The 21443-nt window shown below is 36.6% G+C and overlaps 1 protein-coding gene across 4 annotated transcripts in view; it reads right to left on the minus strand.

The window, feature by feature from the left end:
- The window catches only part of ALCAM (activated leukocyte cell adhesion molecule), a 207452-nt gene that overhangs the window by 36043 nt on the left and 149966 nt on the right, over positions 1-21443 (minus strand). For all 4 annotated transcript variants that reach the window (XM_032350159.1, XM_032350142.1, XM_032350150.1 and 1 more), the window contains 5 exons: positions 20890-20990; positions 16852-17071; positions 10444-10508; positions 9135-9222; positions 8304-8486 (listed from right to left, as the gene is read on the minus strand). In XM_032350159.1, coding sequence (XP_032206050.1) covers positions 8304-8486; positions 9135-9222; positions 10444-10508; positions 16852-17071; positions 20890-20990 — 657 coding nt within the window. The remainder of the gene's footprint in view (positions 1-8303; positions 8487-9134; positions 9223-10443; positions 10509-16851; positions 17072-20889; positions 20991-21443) is intronic.

The following is a 21443-nucleotide window of genomic DNA, read 5'->3' on the forward strand; positions in this document are numbered from 1 at the left end:
TAATACAATTAATACTGTGTTTTGCACCTCATTCTCTCCTTTTATTCCTACTAACATTTCCATTGTCCAGGCGCTAACCTATACCTGAAACACGGACAGTCCCACATTCCACTCCATCATATATATAATATATAATATATAAATTTTATACACACACACACGTATATATATACACATCAAAACTGATTTTGAGGAAATATATATATATATATATATATATACATATGTATATATATATATATATACATATGTATATATATATATATCAGTTTTTTGAAGTAATGCTTTGTAATTTCAAAGTAATGCTTTGAAGATTACAATTATATGTGATGACTGAAATAAAAATTTCCTAACCTAGTACCCATGACTGCCTTGAACTATTCAGGTAAGAAGTATATCTTACTACTCTCTATATACCACTACATAATAACCGAGATTCTATTCAAGTTTTCTTTGTCCTATCTCCATTTATCCTCTATCCACTCAGGTATTCATTTGTTTAGTTAATATTTATTTTGTGCTGGCACTAAATGCCGAAGTTATAAAGTTGAAAACAGCATGGCTTTCAATCTATTTGTAATGACATCAAACAATTAAGAAAATAACAACATAAAAATTGGATATGATGTTATCACTGATAGTTTATAGATGCATGAGACTGGGAAGTGTCTGGTACAAACTGATGCTACAGCTGGAATTTAAAGAATAAATAGGTGTTTGCTAGAAAACAAAAGTTTGGTAGTGACAGCAAATGAATAGTCATGGAAGTAATAGTCTAAAGGAGGAATCTGGAAAACAATACAGGATTATAGAAGACACAGTGAAGTGATGAAGACTGAGACATAGTGCAGGACCATGGCTACAAGGGATCTGAAGCATATCGAAATTGGGAGTATAAAGACAAAAGAGGGAAAGAAAAATCCTGATCATGAAAGCAGACCCAGGGAACTCAGTGACTCCATCAAACATAGTAACATTTGTGTCACAGGAGTCCCAGAAGAAGAAGAGATAGAAAAGGGGAAAGAAGGTTTATTTGTGGAAATTATGAAAACAGACATCCAAATCCAGGAGGCACTGAGAACTCCCATCAAAATCCAACAGAAGGTCAACGCCAAGACACAGAGTAGTTTAATTTGCAAAATATAGAGATAAAGAAAAATCCTAAAAACAACAAGATAAAAAGTCTCTAATTTACAAGGGAAGACCAATAAGGTTAGCAGGAGATCTCTCCACAGAAACTTAGCATCCAGGAGAAAGTGGCAGGATATAATCAATACACTAAATGGAAAAAATCTGCAGCCCAGAATACTCTATCCCGCAAGGCTATCATTCATAATAGAAGGAGAGACAGTTTCCCAGACAAACAAAAACTAAAGGAGTTCAAGACCAATGAACCAGCCCTGCAAGTAATAGCAAAAAGGAAGACTAAAAGTGATAAAGACCGGAAAGGAACAGAGAAAATCTCCAGAAACAACAACAAAATAGGTAATAAAATGGCACTAAGTTCATATCTGTCAGTCATTACTCTGAATGTAAATGGACTGAATGCTCCAATCAAAAGATATAGGGAGTCAGACTGGATTCAAAAACAAGGCCCATCTATATACTGCCTACATTTTAGACCTAAAGACACCTGCAGGTTAGAGTGAAGGGATAGAGGAATATCTCCCATGCAAAAGGATAGCAAAAGAAAGTTGGAGTAGCAATTCTCGTATCAGACAAACTAGATTTTAAACCAAGGTCTATAACAAGAGATGAAGAAGGGCACTATATCAAATAAAGTGATCTATTCCATGAGAAGATCTAACAACTTAAATATTTATGCCCCCAATGTGGGAGCACCCAAATATACTGAACAATTAATAACAAACATAAAGGAATTTATTAATAATAACACACTTATTGTAAGGAACTTTAAAACTCCACTTATATCAATGGACAGATCATCTAAGCAGAAAATCAACAAGGAAACAATGCCTGTGAATGACACACTGGACCAGACAGGTTTAACATATATTCAGAACATTTCATCCTAAAGCAGCAGAAAATACAATCTTTTCAAGTACACATGGGACATTCGACAGAATGGACCACATACTAGGTGACAAATCAAGCCTCAATAGGCACAAAAAGACTGATATCATACTATGCATTTTGCTGATCGTAAGGCTACGAAACTTGAAGAAACTAGAAGAAAAAATTTAGAAAGAACACAAATGCATGGAGGTTAAAAGAACAACCTACTAAGGAATGACTGGGTCAACCATTAAAGAAGAAATAAATACCTGAAAACAAATGAAAATGAAAACATAATGATCTGAAATCTTGGGATGCAGCAGAAGTGTTCATAAGAAGAGAGTACATACCAATATAAGCCTACCTCGAATACCAAGAAAAATCTCAAATATGCAAGCTAACCTCATACCCAAAGGAGCTAGAAAAAAAAAAAAAAACAAATGAAGCCTAAAGACAGCAGAAGAAGGGAAATCATAAAGATTAGAACAGAAAAAAGTGATATAGAAACAACCAAACCAAAAACACAGGAGAAAAAAAAAATCAATGAAACCAGGAGCTGGTTTTTGAAAAATATTAATAAAACTGAGAAACCCCTAGCCAGACTTCTTAAAAAAGAAAAGAGAAAGGACTCAAATAAAATTACAAATGGAAGAGGAGAGATCACAACCAACACCACAGAAATACAAACAATCATAAGAGAATATTATGAAAAATACATGCCACCAAGTTGGGCAATATGGAAGAAATGGATAAATTCCTAGAAACATATAACCTACCAAACCTGAAACAGGAAGAAACAGAAAGCTTGACTAGACCAATAACCAGCAAAGATATTGAATCAGTAATCAAAAATCTCCCAAGAAACAAAAGTCTAGGGTGAGATGGCTTTCCAGGGGAATTCCACCTATTCTTCACAAACTAGTCCAAAAATAGACAAGGAAGGAAAACTTCCAAATTCATCCTATGAGGCCAGCATTACTCTGATTCCAAAACTAAAGAGATTCCACTAAAAAAGACAACTACAGACTAATAACCCTGATGAACATGGACACAAAAATTCTCAACAAAATACTAGCAAATCAAATCCAACATTACACTAAAAGAATCATTCACCATGATCAAGTAAGATTTATTCTTGGGTTGCCAAGGTGGTTCAATATTTGCAAATTAATCAATGTGAGATACCACATTAATGAAAGGCAGGCTAAGAACCATATGATCCTCTCTCAACAGATGCAGACAGAGCATTTGACAAAGTACAACATCCATTCTTCATAAAAGCCATCAACAAAATAGGGATAGAAGGAACATACCTCAACATAATAAAGGACATAAATGGAAAACCACAGGTAATACCATCCTCAGTGGGGAAAAACAGAGAGTTTTTCCTCTAAATCAGGAACAGCAGAGATGACTACTGTTGCCACTGTTATTTAATATAGTACTGGAATCCCCAGACTCAGCAATCAGACCAAAAATAAATAAACAAATAAATAAAATAAATAAAAAATAAAAAATTTTTAAAAAGTGAAAGGTATTTAAATTAGCAAGGAAGAGGTCAAATTTTCATTGTTTGCAGATGAAATGATAGTTTATGAAAGACTCCACCAAAAAAATTGTTAGAACTGATACACAAATTCGGCAAAATTGCAGGATACAAAATCAACATGCAAAAAATGTTGCATTTCTATACACCAATAATGAAGCAGCAGAAAGAGAAATCAAGAAATCAACCTAATTTACAAATGTACCAAAAACCGTAAGACATCAAGGAATAAACCTAACCAAGGAGGTAAGAGATCTGTACTCTAAAAACTGTAGAGCACTTATGAAAGAAACTGAAGATGACACAAAGAAATGGAAAAACATTCCATGCTCATGGATTAAAAGAACAAATATTGTTAAAAAGCCTATACTACCCAAAGCAATCCACACATTTAATGCAATCCCTATCAAAATATCACCAGCTATTTTCACAGAGCTAGACCAAACAATCCTAAAATTTGTACTGAACCACAAGACCCAAAAAGCCAAAGCAACCTTGAAAAAGAAAAGCAAAGCTGGAGGCATCAGAATTCTGGACTTTAAGCTACATTACAAAGTGGTAGTGATCAAGACAGTCTGATAATGGCATAAAAACAGATACATAGATCAATGGAACAAAAGAGAAAACTCAGGTATGGACCCACAACTATATGGTCAACTAATCTTCGACAAAGCCTCTTCAACAAATAGTGTTGGGAAAACAGACAGCAACATGCCCAATGAAACTGGGTAACTTCCTTACACCATACACAAAAATGAACTCAAAATGCATGAAAGACGACCTAAATGTGAGACAGGAGACAGGAAACCATCAAAATCCTGGAGGAGAATACTGGCAGCACCTCCTTGACACTGGCCATAGCAACTTCTTACTGGATGCATTTCTGAAGGCAAGGGAAACAACAACTACTGGGACTTCAACAAGATAAAAATCTTCTGCATAGCGAAGGAAACAGTCAAGAAAACTAGAAGGCAACCTACAGAGTGGGAGAGGATATTGTAAATGACATATCTGATTAAGGGTTAGTATCTAAAATCGATAAAGAACCTATAAATTTTAACACCCCAAAAACAAATAATCCAGTTAAAAATGGGCAGAAGACACGAACAGACATTTTTCCAAAGAAGACAGCCAGAATAGGTAACAGACACATGGGAAGATGCTCACCATCAATCATCACCAGGGAAATATAAATCAAAACCACAATGATATACCACCTCGCACCTGTAAGAATGGCTAAATAAAACTACACAGCAAACAAAAGATGTTGACGAGGATGCAGAGAGAAGGAAACTCTTACACTGTTGATGGGAATGAAAACCGGGACAGCCACTCTGGAAAGCAGTATGGAGTTTCCTCAGAAAGTTAAAAATAGAACTACCCTACAACCCAGCAATTGCACTACTAGGTATTCACCCAAAAAACACAAAAATACTGATTTGAACAGATACATACAGCCTGATGTTTACAGCAGCATTATCAACAACACCCAAATTATGGAAAGAGCCCAAATGTCCACCAACTGATGAATGAATAAAGTAGCTGTCATATATATACAGAATGGAATCCTACTCAGCCATAAAAAGAATGAAATCTTGCTATTTGCAATGACATGGATGGAGCTAGAGAGTATTATGCTGAGCAAAACAAGTCAGTCAGAGGAAGACAACTGCCATATGATTTCACTAATATGTGGAATTTAAGAAATGATAACAGATAAACATAACTGAAAGAAAACAGAGAGGTAAACCATAAAACAGACTTCTAATATAGAGAACAAACAGAGGGTTGCTGGCGCGGAGGTGGAGGGCGGTTGGGTTAAATGGGTGATGGGGATTAAGGAGTGCACTTGCTGCGACAAGAAACTGGTGTTGTATACTAAATCCTACACCTAAAACTTACATTACACTGTATGTTAACCAACTGGAATTTAAGTAAAAACTTGGAAGAAAGAAAACAACAAGCATGAAGATTAATCCAAGAGATCTGGGGAGTTACTGAAGAACTGTAATCATAGCACTAACCTAACATGGTTTCACATCTGTTTTTAAAAAGGTATTTTCAGCAGCAGCTTGGAGGGCAGTTCAGAGTGAACAGAAAGGAATATTATTTTGGGAATCACAGAAATACGGGCCATGAAGAATGGTGGCATATTCGAAGGCAGAATCGGATAAACATAAACATAACAAATCAGATTAACATAAAGGTCAACATAAACATAAAGATCAACATAAAGAGCTAGATTCTATCAAGTTTCATTACTGATTGGAAAGGGTAAGGAAGGATTACGGTAGGAGTGGACTAGGGCACCTTCCTCCAGATGAACTGACCAAATCTCTTTCCTCTGAATGTATTCTCTGTCCTTTCCGTTTAGCTCCCTCCTTCTCCACTTTTATGTGATTTTCCAAGTGTGGTCCTCATATGAACAGTGTTAGCATCACCAGGGAATCTGTTATAAATGCAAAGTGTTGAACTTCCCCCCACAACTACAGGGTAAAAAACTTCAGAGCAGGGTCCGGTGATTGGTGTTGTAAGACCTTCTGGTGATTCAGATGCAACAAAAGTCTGAGAATCACTGTCCTTGGGCATCTGAGCTTTCAGTGCTACCCCCCTTTCACTTACCCCATGTGACCTTGCACTAACAATTTCCTCCCCCTGTAGGTATCTCATTGCTCTACTGGAGCTGTAAACTCTTTCAATGTCAGGACCCTGTTAAGCACTTTGTATCTTTACCAGGAAGTCCAGCACTGCATACATTGTGGCTTCTCAAAAGCTGTGCCAAATGCACCCCCCACAGCCCAGCCACAGTAAAATCATTTCCTTCTCATTCATCCAAGGACTTTTCTGCTTACCCGGCTCTTCGTGCCTGATAACAAACATTCCTGTTTTTTTTCTGAAGCCACTTTCCCGGTCCTTATTACTCATCTTGATGCTCTTTCCTATCTTGTATCCTGCACTTACACCAAGAGAGTTTATTTCCAGTTCAACATTTTTGAACAGACAGAATTCTGCCTTTACTTACAGAAATAATAGCTTGATTTTAGATAAGTTGCACATAATGAAATCCTTTAAGTCCTTACTTTAAGTCAGTATAGAAGTTGAAACTTAGATACAAAGTTTAAGGCACAACAATCCTTTATTGTCAGGGCAAGTGGAATGTCAGTTTTGTTCTTATATAAGGTTCTGCACTTTATGGAACCAAAATAAGAATGCAGAGGAGATTAAACCCTACAATGGCTCAACTGGCATTTCTGCTCTTTCTTCAGAATACATGTAGAAGTATTAGGTTATTCTACCATATATGGCAGTATTACAAAAAGTTTTGATTCTTTTTTTTTTTTTTTAATAATGAAATGCTTCTAAAACTTTTAAAACAGCATCTCTCCAAAAATAGTATCTCTAGTTCTATGCATCTGTAGTAATAATGATCATATGTAATAATAATAATAGTACTTAGTAACAAGAACTTAATGAGCAATATAGGATGCTATTTCAGATTTGTGATTTCCCTTAATCTCCATAACATCACTGAGTTATTTTTTCCATTTCAAGATAAGAAAACTGAGACCTAAAGCAGTTACCTACTCTTTTAGAAAGGCACAGAAATTGACTGTGTTGTGCCTGGACTATCAGCCTGTTTGCTCTAAATCTTGGCACCTGTCTTATGGGAAAGAGAACAGCATGGCAGAAAAGGATTCTAAACCAGTCTCTACAGCTAATTTAGGGCAGGTCTCTGAGACTCACTTTACTGCTTAGTAAAATAAGGAGTTAGATCAGATGATCACAAAGCTTCCTTTTTAGTCTAACAGCCTATGTTTCAAATCTATGAAATAAAGTTAACCAAAATGTCTGGAATAAAACATCCTATGTAAACTTGTACAATTGATCTTAATTTTTTTTTTCATTAAAATGGAAATCCCATAGCGAGAAGTCCAGTCAGTCATGAGCTTCTATTCATCCTACCTTCATTCAGAAAATAATCAGATGGCATTTTGAACTTTTACAAAATTCATAACTTAGGGTGCCTGGGTGGCTCAGTCGTTAAGTGTCTGCCTTTGGCTCAGGACATGATCCCAGGGTTCTGGGATCGAGCCCCACATCAGGCTCTCTGCTCAGCGGGAAGCCTGCTTCCTCCCTCTCCCACTCCCCTTGCTTATAGTCCCTCTCTTACTGTCTCTCTCTCTCTGTGACAAATAAATAAATAAAATCTTAAAAAAAAAAATTCATAGCTTGTGAGGACTACCTGAAGGGACCACACTGAGTTAGAGGTTTTGTTCTTAAGGAACTTAGTGTCTAGCAGAATCCAGAAGAGATCTTCAGAAATGACAAAGTGAAAAGTGAAAGCTATCACAAGACAGAGTAAGCATTTATTCTATAGGATTCCAAGGAGAAATAAATTATTTGAGTACTGCAGAACAGGAAAGAAGGATTGAAGGCACAGTCCAAAGAGAATGTGGATTAGGAATTGAAAGACTAATAGCATTTGAATACTCTAAGACATTAAAATTGCATAATTGCAGCGGTGCCTGGGTGGCTCAGTAGTAGTTAAGCGTCTGCCTTCTGCTCAGGTCATGATCTCAGGGTCCTGGGACAGAGCCCCGCATCAGGCTCCCTGCTCTGCGGGAGCCTGCTTTTCCATCTCCCACTCCCCCTACTTGTGTTCCCTCTCTTGTCTCTCTCTCTGTCAAATAAATAAATAAAACAAACAAAACATTGCGTAATTGCATACTGAGTTACTTACAGTAAATATCAAAGATTGCTTGTTCAGACTGAAGTGTTTTCTGACCAGATGGTCCGTAATACGTCACAGAGCAGGTAAATGGCATCTGTATGTCAGCCTTGGTTGCCTTGTACTCCAGGGATGAAGTCATGGTATAGAGCTGAGTTACCGGGTCCATTTGCTTTTTAAAAATTAAGACCACCACTGAAGAAAGTAAGAACACTAATGATAGCACCTTTCATTGGAAAAATCACAATTCTTAAATGTCACAACACCTTGATAAGTGGTTTTGTCCTTACTATATTTAACAGGAGAAAAAATTGACATGTACCGAGGTAGAATGTCTTTTCAGAACCATGAAATCAGAGACACAGACAGAAATAGAATCCTGGAATCCTATCTCCCACTCCCTTTAATTAACTTCTAGAACATGCCATATACAGAAATAATTCTTCTCTGCTCTTGATTCTTTTGCACAAGGACTAAAATGGTGTTTTAAAAAGTCACTTAATGGGGCGCCTGGGTGGCTCACTGGGTTAAGCCGCTGCCTTCGGCTCAGGTCATGATCTCAGCGTCCTGGGATCGAGTCCCGCATCGGGCTCTCTGCTCAGTGGAGAGCCTGCTTCCTCCTCTCTCTCTCTCTCTCTCTGCCTACTTGTGATCTCTGTCAAATAAATAATAAAAATCTTTAAAAAAAAAATCACTTAATGACTTAACGGTTACTGAAAGAACAAAGCATAGAACCATAGATCAAAAAGGCCAATGCATTTAGATGCAGGGCAGTCTAAGGAATGCCTAGAGGAGAGAAGTTCAAAACAGGTCATCGGAATTTACTGCCCACTTCTTACCCACCTCCTTCAAGGGGCTGCAGCACTTTTCCATTCCTGTACCACGTGATGTTGCCATCTGGGTAACTGTCTTTTGAAATGCAGTCTCCCAGCTGCAAAATGAAAAGGAAATGTTGCTACCTTGGTTCCATCAGTGGTTGTCTTTGAAAGGGTTGGACTCCTCAGGGGGTGCAGCTCTTCCAAAGGTTTCCTGACCCATTTATTATCCAAGCACAGACTGGGGACTGAACACATGCTCCCTTGCATTAAAAACAATGCCTAGTACTTAAAATTATGGTCTTGCTCATTTAAAAACATGCAATAGATGCTGCCACTATTAATAAAATCACATTTGTCCAAAAGCATTACCAAATTCATTTTGACATTATTCGTTTTTAGTATTAACTAAATAACATAACTACATTAACATTGGCTATTCCCATGGTTCATAGATCTCAGCATGCAAGAATCATTAACGGGATGAAAGTGGGGCTGCCTCTCTGGTTTCATATTAATTAAAGTTCAGATACGTATATCTACCAAATCTGCAATTCCCACCACTTTTCTTCAAATGTGTTATGACTTTAATATTTAGCATTTATCAAATAATATTACAAAATAAGACAATCTGATTCAAAGAACTTTTCATTTGTATTTTTTTCTTCACAAAGGAAAATTTAGGTATTTTACTTAGTGAAATAAGATCATTAGTCAGTTGATGTGCCTAAATATAACCTCCAATTTTGTCTCCTCTCGATACAGCCTCTCTTCACACCTCTTAATGTGACTGTTCAAATTTGATCTTCTCATATCTTTACTTCAACTTTTTAATAGTTTAATCTGCCAACAGAGTAAAGTCCAAATTCCCTCCATGACATAAGGCTTGTTATAATCCAGCTTCTCTTTACTTCTCCAGATTTATCTTTTACTGCACTCTCTTGCCTACTGTCTTACCACACAAAGTTCCAGTAACACAAATAACGTGATTGTTTCCTAAAAATGCTATTCTCCTTCACATCTTATTATTTCATGTTGTCAGAAAACCTTTCAACCCTTGGTATGGAGAAAATCTACTCATCTTTCATGACTCCATTTAAGAGTTCACTGAAACAAGAAAGACTATACCTTTTCCCCTCCTCTGTTCACCTACTCCTCCTCTCAGAAATGACTACATCTTCCTCTGTATTCCCCACTCTAACTCAGGCAGACTTTCTGATTGGTACCTGCAACACTGTCAACTCCACAAGAACAAAGTCTACCTTATTTGTCCTGGCATCTGAGGCCAGGAGAAGACATTGCTAAGTGAAGGCAACGAATCAAACGCAAGTTCTTACCTTTTTTAGCTGCTCTGTTTCAAGAAAAGGTGCTTGGCTTACAATTTCAGGTTTGGATGGTTGCTCTAAAGTCAAGCAGAAAAAGGTTTTAAGTACACAAGAAAGAACAAAAGGACATTTGTGATTTGAATTATAGAAAAATAATTCACTTATTCAAAGCAAACACATTCCCATATAATCTGTAATTAAGAAATCTGGTTAGCCCACTCCTCCATGTATTTGCTTTATTATATTAAGTACTATTTTAAATGCTTACTACTCCTTTGAATTAAATATTTGTAATGTCTTCTGAATGCTTCATAAGCTATAAATATGGATTTGATAGTGAAATAGAGGTTAATATATGAAATATGAAAATGATTGTTAACTGATTATCATGTGTACTTTCCACTTACTAATAACTTCCAGCTACTTAGATGAAGACCTGAATCCACAAAGGGTACTTAATAAAAATGCAGATTTCTAAGCCTCCCTTGGCCAGAAGTAGGGACATCTCTAGGGACAGTCCTATAAATCAACTTTTTAAAACAAGCTCTCTACAAGATTTTTAGGCACAATGAAGTTTAAAAATCATGGTTCTAAAATCATGCTAACTAAAAAGAGTTAAGGGATATAAACGTTCAAGTTTTCTGTGTATCTCAAACCTTATCTTTAAAGTGAAATCACATTATGAAATTATAAATGTAAGGAAATCCTTCAAATTTGGAACAGAGATAATAGAAGTATCTCAAATGTAGGAAGTTCTAGAAGCATCCATTCTAAGAGAGCTTTCAGGAAGAACTAGTTAAAAATCACAGCAACAAGGCAGTATTCAAACTTATTTTAAGTTATTTACTCTTCGCTGTTAGTTATCTATCCCTGACAGATTTTTTACTTTTTAATTAGCTCTAACAATTAGTCTCCAGAAAATGGATATTCCCTCTTTGTCATTGATTTTTGTGAATCTCATGGGGCAAAACTATTCTATTCTCATATAAACAAATAAAGACAACGGGTTCTTCTTTCACTCATAGTCTCATTGTAATATCATCTCCAATACCTTTAGTTTCTATTACCAAAGGAGACTAAGTTGGCTTTTATACAGTTATTATTTGCTTGGGATTCTGCTATCAGACATGTTGCCTACCCAGACCATTATAGAAAATAAGGATGAAGACAGAAAGTCTTTGGAAGAGCAAAATGGCTATCACCAAGACTGTGTAAAAAAAAATATGTAAAACTTCTTCATGTTACTATTGAGAGTTCATTTCCTTTTTACGTGATTGTTTTATATTAGAAATTGGAACAATGAATAATAATAGTAATCTTCCTATGTGTTCAACTTATGCCCTTTAACTACAGGAGAGCCAACTTACTATTAATTCTAGAAATATTACTCTAATTCAATTTGCACAAGATGGATTATTTTCTAAATGTAACTACTGGAAACAAAACACAAGAAAGAAAAAATAGAAAAAAGAAATACAGAAGAATAGAAAGGTGTAACAGAGACAGTTACATTATGACAAACAAAAAGTGACACCTGTTTTCCTGACTGTTAGAAAAATGACCAAAAAATTATTAAATCTGACCAAAAAGTCAGGATGAACAGCAATTTCTGTGAAACACATGGTAGGAGGTTAAAGCCTTCCACATATCAGTAAGCACTGGTGTTATCACAGTTTTAATGTAATGTCATTAATGTTCACAATTACAACTCTGAATTCCTGATAGAACATTAAATTCTGTTCTGAATTTATGTTTTAAGACAAATGTCTAAAATGTTTGAGAGAGGGATATATCAAAAATATTTAAGCAAAATAAAAATTCTCAATGCTTAAATAAGTAAGACAAACTTCTCTGGGAACTAAAATCAAGTATTTCGTGATACCACTCTGAAAGCATAAGAGAGGTAAGATATTTAATTAATTTATGTGGTCAATCAAGAGTCAAAATTAATAAGAGAAAAAGAAAAAATGGATTTTTGTTTCCCCTTCAGTAGTATCTATGCCTAGAATATAAAAAGAGGTTTAAAAAAAAATCATCTGAAAAAACTGAGGTTCTTCTTTTTTTTTTTTAATTGAGTCTTCTAATACAAAATGTAGGTGGGCGGTGTTGGTAAACTGCATTACTTTCAGGTTCACCAAAATTATTTATCAAAACAGTTGGGCATGTACTTCCTCTTAGGCAAAATATATGTATTTCTCTGCTTTGTAAACCTTATGATGTTTTATTCTTGCACATAAGATCATAAATACTTGGCGTGTTACAAGTCTTGGCCCTTACACATGGCCATGTATATATTCTTTCCATAAATATTTTCTAAAATTTATACTTATTTCCATAAAATGAAGCTGTGGAAAATCCAGAAAAACCTGGTGAAAGAATGCTTAATGTTTAGACTTCTTCACAGTGTAACTCATCTTTTTATTTGGAAGAGAGTCACCATGGCTATTGTGGAAGTGATGAGAATACCTACTCCAATTCCTTGAGTTCTTTTCTTCCAAACTTTTGTTTCAAACCCATGAGATATTTTATATGTAATTTTCTTTTATATTAGTTTGCAACAATCAATGGGTATTAGTTGGAGGACCATAAAAGAGGACATGTACTATTTTAGCAAAATTGCATATTGATTCCAAAGTGTTTAAAAAAAAAAAAAACTTCACATGAATTATGCCTTAATATAATTCAGGGATTCATAACCAAGTATAGAATTGAAAGGGAAAGTCTTAGTACAAATTTATTTGCATTATTAAAATAACTTTATCAAGGGTATCGCAGCCAGCTGAGGATGTAGTGATGAAGGCCAAACTGCTCTCTATCACCCACAACATACAGTGTTCTTACCAAAAACCACACACAGGAGAGCTTTTGATAGGGGAGGAAGGCAAGAAAAGAGAGGTTCACTGGTTACATTGACTCATGAAAGGTCCTCTCAGTACTTTGTCAGTCATTACCTCTTATAAATTCTGGTCCACTTTAAGTAAACAACCGTTAGCATGGAATCATAGTTTACTTCCTCATGAGATGGGAAAGGTAATTTTTATATTTAAAGAATCGAAATAAAATAGGTCTCATTTGTTACATAGGTCATTTTCTGCTTCCTTCCTTTAAAAAAAAAATTCCTTGCAGGTTGATGAACTTTCACACGGAAGGTGAGAGGAAGGATGCTCGGTTCTGATAAAACTCTGAGAACAGTGTCCGAATGAAAGCTCTAATGTAACTGTGTGAAGTCAGTCAGCACTGCCCGGCACTAAGCAAAGAACCAGTCCAAGTGTACAGTGTACAGTCCCTATGTCACGGAAACAGTTTTCCTTTTAACGAGTGGGTTTACAGGTTAGCCTACATTGTGGTTTTCAAATGCTTTTTTAGAGCTGGAGTCATTTTCTTTTTCTTCCCCACCCCAAATGAATTATCACGAAAAAAACCTTTGAAATATAGCATGGGTGGGATTCTAGCCAGCAGAAGCAAATGCCTCCCCCTCCCCTGTCCTCTTCAGCAAAGTTCCTCTGGAGGATCTATGAATCAGTAAGAAAACGACCCTCAAATTCAAAGCATTTCTATTACTGTTGATGAGAGAGGCAGCCTTGGACTAGTGAACATCCTCAAGGTCAGAAATCAGCAACACACCTAACAAAGCCAGGTCTTCTGATGACTAGTCAGGGATTTTTCTGTTCCACCACCGACAGCCAGCTGGCAATCTGGGTACCCATTTGACTTCCAAAACTTTTGCACAGTGACTGGAATAAATCTTTGAGAACTTTAAATTTAAAGGCTTGACTGGTGTTTCTGAATGTTTTTATTAACTTCAAACGTGCATTAAATGCAAACACCTTTAATTTTGCTGTCATTCAATTCTTTTTTTTAAAAAAAAAGCTGTATTCCTGGCAATAAAGAACATGACTTATTTGAACCTCAGGTGCTTTATGGGCATAGCTGTTGTATCTGAGGTATAGTTTAAAGCTAAACAAATAAGCCTACAGCGGAGGGAGCAGAGTCATCGGTTATGGCCTCCAGTCTGAATAAGAACAGTCTGAGTTTGCCCATGAGGATGGCACTCTGCAGCAAGCTGAGATGGGATTAGCTCACGTCAACCATACTCGATTCTGTAGTACACAATGCATGTTGCTAGGTGACTCGACAGAAGGAAACAGAGCACTGATTGATGAGCCTAGTAACTCTTAAGTGACTGCAATATACACATGCACAGAATAAAAGCCTCCCTGTCACAGCTGCTGTTGGCTTCACAAAATGTGACCCAAAGTAAATTCATTATTTAAAAAAAAAAAAAAAAAGTAAAGCCCCTATATGCTCTTGCAAATGCTTTCCTTATCATGAGCTGTGCCATTCATTTAATTGGACTTGGAGGGTTCCATGGTTTTTAGCATAAAATGCCATTTTCAAGAGTGTGTAACTTGTCTATTTAAATTCTCCCTGGCCCAGAGCCTGGAATGCAAATTCTGTTTCTGAGAATCACTTTGTTTTCAACAACATTCAAAAGAGAAGGGGGTAGGGGGTGCTGCCAGTATGTGGGGTGTGAGTTTGTTTTCACAATCATAGAAATCCCCTGTATTCCAAAATATCTTACAAATTTTTATCAAAGCAGACCAACTGGATTTTTTTTTCCCAGATGGCTGTATGATATATTCTTTAGGTGTACTCTGAAAATTGTCACAAATTATTCTTTTAAAGGAAACAACCTGGATTTTTTCAACTTACTTGTAGACTAGCTTGATATTTGAGAATTTTAACACAGTGAGAAAGAAACCTGGCAATGACGAAGCCATACACATAACCTTCGGGGTGCTATGACTTAATCTCTACCTACTGTCATACATTCTTGTTGTGAACTTAGTATTTATGACATCAGGGCCTAATTCAAAAAATTGTATTGGTTGTTCTCTTTACAGAAAGTGTCCCTAGAAGTGCACCATCCATCTTCCTAGTAACATCAGAGTGAAATGAAAGAAAAAAAGGAAGGAATTAAGAAAAAGAAAGAAAAAAGAGGGGCCATTGGCAAATAAAGGAGACAGATTATTTGGGGTATTTAATGGAAGGCATGACTGGTAAACACTTGAAATTTGGTGTGATTCATAAAATGACTAAGAAGGGTGGATGGTTTCTGGAAAGTGCCTTCTAAGCAGAAAGGTAATCAACTGAAACATGTAATATGCTCTTACAATGTTCTTCTGGAGAACAAAGGTTTCTTTTGATAGTACAAGAATTCTTTGAATCCGTGTCAGGAGCCCATAGGAGCTTTGAAATCTATATAAATACTTAAGGGACAGTTCCACTTAGTTGCATAGGCTATTATAAGAGAAATGGGAAAAATCCATGGTTGTTTGCTATAGTAGCCCTCTGGGCTGCTTTCTTCCCTATTTATTTTAACAATTTCTAGGTGCTGCCATGTTATCAGAAAGCAGAGGGGGAAAAACTGAAAAGTGAGACCTTCTTCCCTAGTTAAAAAAGACTGGCATTCTGAAACTTTTGAGACCTATTTTCTCCCTGTAATTTCTAATATATTATGATGTAACAGGAGGTGGGATTTTTTTACCTGAATATTAAAAGATAAAATGTTTAATTAGAACTTCTCAAGTCATTCATTTGCATAGCTATTTGCACAGTAACATTAACTATATGTTATCATTAGGCAAAGTAACTTTGCCATAATGACTACAGTAATTACTCCAAGTTTCTTCTTCTGACTTCTCTTCTTCCAATCTTACTCTACTTCTTCCCCCTGAGGTATTCCACAGATGCATTCAGGGTGTGGTGAGCTTTTTTATTTGGGGGCAATTTTCTAAACCAACTGAACACTTTGAAGAACTAAAGCAACATTATTAAAGGCCAGGATATATGTACGTGTGTGTGTGTGTGTGTGTGTGTGTGTGTGTGTAATACTACATACACATATATTTTGAGACACACAGACACACACATAAAAAGCTTAGATTTCTAAGTCAAAAGATGGTTTGGATTTGCTTATATTTATTGTTTAATATGTAAAAATATTATTTTTATATGGGTCAGTCTGATACATACGTGTGTATTTGCGTGACATGCATGATTATATGTATGTATCACGTATCTACGTATATCTCATAGACTATTCATTTGTACATGTCAGTGAAAGTAAAAGACCACATGCCAGTTTTCACTTTGTGGTAATTCGTATCCCAGGAAATGTTACCCAACAAAACAACGGAGAATATTCTTTTAGTTCCTCGCTGCAGAACTCCTATTTGAATTTCAGGGGTTTTGTTTTCCTCACTGCCAGCATGCATGAGCAGAATGAAGATCGTCAGAAGTCCTCTCACAGAGATGCCTGCCGTGGAGACACTACAGAGCGTTCACTCTTCTTGCTGAAGAACATTTTCTAGTACCAGCCATCAATCCCACTTAGCAGTTACACTGCAGACTACTTACTGAACACCTTGACTATTGTAGGTGCCTCAAACACGTTGTCCTCAGTTACTAGCATGCACACAAATCTCTTTTCATCACTGATCCTTGCATTACTGATAGACAAAGTGTAGTTTTCTGAGAGGCTCAATCTGTCTCTGTATTCTGGTACATCGTCGTACTGCACACTTTTCTTTGTAGAGGACCTGAAGGCAATAAATACTGGGGAGCCATCGGGCTTTTCCTAAAAATTAAAATAACAATACATTTTAAAAACAAGCATATTCAGATGTTTCAGGATTACATCCAGAATAACAAAACTTCTTGGCCATATTCTTCCACCAATATTTATAGTTCTGTCCAAAAGGAGTAATTTTGGAGATAAGCCTCATTTAAGTCTTTGTTTACAGAAAATGACTCTTCATAAGAGGAAGGGCTCTACGTTCTTTTACGGGTATCAGTTTAAATATGTGAAAATGGAAAGACAGAGCTATTGGAATCTGAGCTTCTCTTGCATCCAAAGGACAGAATTAGTGACTGTTCTGAAAACAAGAAGGGCTGGCATTGCATCTAATTTAAAAGAAAAAAAAATAGATGAAAATAAACACACAAATGCACAAATGATATTCAGCTAACCATCAGAGCAAGCATACATGTGGGCTGCAAATACTCAGAAGTCCTGGGCAGTTATCGTTTGCATATTCATTACTTTAATCCACATATTTTAAACGTCCACACCTTTCAGTTTCAGCCAAAACTGACAGAGCTGACCTTTACTCATAACATAATTTAATGAGTCTTCATGGAGGAACAGTATGTGCCCTTATGAAACAATCATGTCCATTAAGCAACAGAATCAGATTAATCACTAAAATCCATAGTTTTGCTATCTGAGTCATAAAACTTAGCTCAGAGAGCTTTCATATAAAAACTTATTATCAAAATAAAATATAATCTGGCATGGACAATTATGCCAAGAGCCCAAGACTTACAATTCATCTCTTCCTTTGCTCCCACAAAAATTCTCTTAGCTAATAAGCAATTTAATCTAAGATAGAAGCCAATCTCTCTTCTACTTACCTCACAAGGTCTTCGAGAAAATAAAATATGATAAAACATTTTAAAGTGCATGGCAAATTCCAAGGTACTACGGGGAGTTACATTTTAAAAATTATTAATATTTATTACTTTTATGGACTAAATGGTTGTGTCACCACCAAATTTGTATGTCGAAGCCCTCCACCCCAGGGTGCTGATATTTGGAGGTGGAGCCTTTGAGAGGTCAGTAGGTTTAGATGAAGGACTAGAATGGTGCCTTTATGACAGGATTAGTACCCTTATAAGAAGAGGAAGAAAACACAGGTCATATGAGTACATAGCAAAATGGCAGCTGTCTGCAAATCAAGAGAAGGACCCTCACGAAGAGACAAATTTGCCAGCACCTTGATCTTGAACTTCCCAGCCTCCAGAACTGTGAGAAATAAATAGTTGCTGTTGAAGCCCCTAGTCTACAGTGTTCGGTTATAGCACTGCAAGCCAAGACAATTACTAAGCTAATTTTAGAGCCCCAAACCTTTAGTTGGTTGAATATCTGAATACATTAATAATATTCTCCTTAAATTTTTAAATTTTGTCACAGGTTTGCAATGCAAATCCTTACTCTAAATCATTCCTTCACTGAGCAAAATATTTTAAACCAGTCCCTTATGTTTCTGTATTCATACACTTATGCAATAAATAATAGTTATTAACCATATGCCAGGTACTTTCCTTGGGTTTTCCACGCAGTAATGGATTTAATACTCCTAACGACCCTGTAAGTTAGAGTTGTAATATCAGATTCATTTACAGATTATACAGTTCAGACAGAAGTTGGTTAAGTAAATTGTCCAAGGTCCCAGCTAGCGTAGGGGACCTCAGCAGAGCAAAGGTTGAAGCTCTGCAGTGTGGCTCGATGACTTCACTACAGCACTCTTCGTAGCTGTTAGCTGCCCCTTCTGTACCAGCACTGGGGTGGATGCTGAAGAAGAGGCCGGGGTCAAGGAGGGCCCGTGCTGTGATGAGCACCAGGAGTTATACACGACTAATGAATCACTGAATGCTACATCAAAAACCAGTGATGCCCTACTCGCTGGCTAACTGAACATTAAAAAAAAAGAAAAGAAAGAGGTTGGGGGGGTGAAGTGTGGAAAGGCTCACATGGAACCATGATCTCCATTCATAGGCAGATGACCCCGCAGAAGGGGAGAAGCCAATCTGTCCTTCCTCTGTGTCTGGCCCCCTTCACGCTTTCTAAACCTACCGTTTGTCTTTCAGCTTTCATTAAATTAGAGCTTGCCGACTCTGCCTACAAATCGACACTGGTTTTAGAGCCCATGGTACTTCAAACGCATCTCATCCGGTTATTGCCGAAGCTCTTTGCTTTAATTAAGCATTTGAAAACTGTCATTATAATGTTTCCACCTCCACTGTACTAGTTCAGTTTGGGTGAAAATTACTCCCTGAATCATCAGCGGGAAGGTCTACGATCACGATTTTTCAACATCTGTGTTCCACTTATTTTGGCAGTAGGCGCGACTCAACAGGTGAAGCAGGTGGTAGTCTCACTTGGAGTTTGAGGGGTGTGAACAGACCTTGTCCTCACAGGCCTTAGCTTCCTTTTTCCACTTTTATAGTAAACCAGAAATAGTTCAACATTCTCCAGTGTGAGCAGGTATCAGCAGGGGAGTACAGGGAAGTGCTGCGCTGCCTCACCCCCTTCCTCTGCTGTCACATGATCCCACCCTCCCACCCCCGACACGCGCATACGCTTAGAGCCCCACAGCCAGAACAAGGACCATGTGCCAAGCACCCCGTCAATACTCTGCTATGAATTACTTCATGTAACCCTCACACCACTGAGGGAAAACTATTCTTATCACCCCCTTTTCAGAGATGAGAGAATGGAGATTCATTCACTTGTCCAGAATCTGACAGCATGTATATGGTAGAACATGATGGTCTGACTTAAGAACCCACATTTTGAAAGACTGTGTTCTACCCCCAGCTTGGGTGCAAACTAAGCATATTTCCCAAAGTGTGTTCTGCAGTAGTTTAAAAAAAAAAGAAGAAGAAGAAGAAGAAGAAGAAATGAAGCAAGCTTAGACTATCTAGAAGGCATCCTAGTATATGAAAGGCTCTGAGAAATACTGTGATAAAGAAAGTTTTCAAATATTATTTGACCATCAGATTTTTTTTCCCTATTCAAATACCTTTTAACATTTCAAGGAACTTAGGAAAAACTGCCATTGTATTCAAGGAAGCATAAGTCTACTTCAGGGTCAAAACTATGTGAGTCTCATGTGATTCAGCATTAGGAAACTGGGCCAGAAAGACACCTTTTTTGGTTTCTGTAATTAAAGTGAAACACCTTATCAGTCAATGTTACCTAGCCACCCAAATCATCTATCAGGTATCTACCCTCCATTTCTAGACCCATCTGTGCCTCCATACCCGAGAAAGTATGATCTCCCATCTGTAAGATAGGAGTAAATAAACAATGTTAAATGTAAAAAGGACCAGCCACATCAACGTAGTTCTAAGACAACACTAGAAACAAGCTTCTAATGCTGATGACTAATTCCCAATGAATATTTGGGTTCTCTAGCAACTGGTGTATTTTGCCTTTGCAACAGCCACACCAAACAGAAGATGAGTATGTGGAGAAAGGCTGCCAACTTCCACTAAGCTCTGTTCTACACACGACTGATTTTACTCTGGAACTCTGCTTTTTCCTGTGCCTCTAACATTTAAGGTTCAATCTTTCACACTAATATGATCTAAGAATTACGTGTTTATTGGCTTTATTTTAAAATAGAACTTCTTATGTAAGATTTAGGTATTACTCTTTTGAGTTATTCAACACATAATTCTGCCTTCCTACATTTGTATCCACAGTTGACTATTGCCATTATGTTAATTTGAAATTCACATTTACTCACAGAAGGAGTATTACCTCAAAAAACAGAAACAACAACAAAAAGCTAGAAGTAATTAGCCAAGTCCAAAGTAGGTTACACTTACATATTTCCATTTGCCAAACATGAGATTCTGAGGTACATCGAGTCGGCAAGGCATGATAATAGTATCTCCATATGCTGAGTTTACAGTATACCATCCAAGGCCTTTAGAAAAAAGAAAAAAGAGAGAGACGATGTTAAATGTTTTCTTGAACTAACTAAGCAAATAACTTCAGGATGTGCATCTTAATGAAGATTTCCTATTATAATTTTATCTTAAATGACTATAAAAAGTATGAAGCTAGAACGTATCTCCTATTTAAATATCAACAACTCTTATTTAGCTATTAAACCTTTGACTGTCACACATTTCAAGTTTACAGACCCTCTATTTTACCAGTGAAGAGAATACTGTGTGTTGCAAAGGAACATAGTGGAATGTGAAAGTATATTTTTTTTCGTAAGTATATATGCCAGAGGAAAAAGAAATGTATGTTACATTTCAGAGACAAGTGGGACTACACAAGGATTAACATGTTTAAAATTCTCAAAATGAGTTTTAAATATATTTTTCATTTGAAAATATTGTCAAATTTATCTTCTGGAAAAATTTTTTTA

This window comes from Mustela erminea, chromosome 1 (assembly GCF_009829155.1).
Source record: "Mustela erminea isolate mMusErm1 chromosome 1, mMusErm1.Pri, whole genome shotgun sequence".
NCBI classification, from domain to species: Eukaryota; Metazoa; Chordata; class Mammalia; order Carnivora; family Mustelidae; genus Mustela; species Mustela erminea.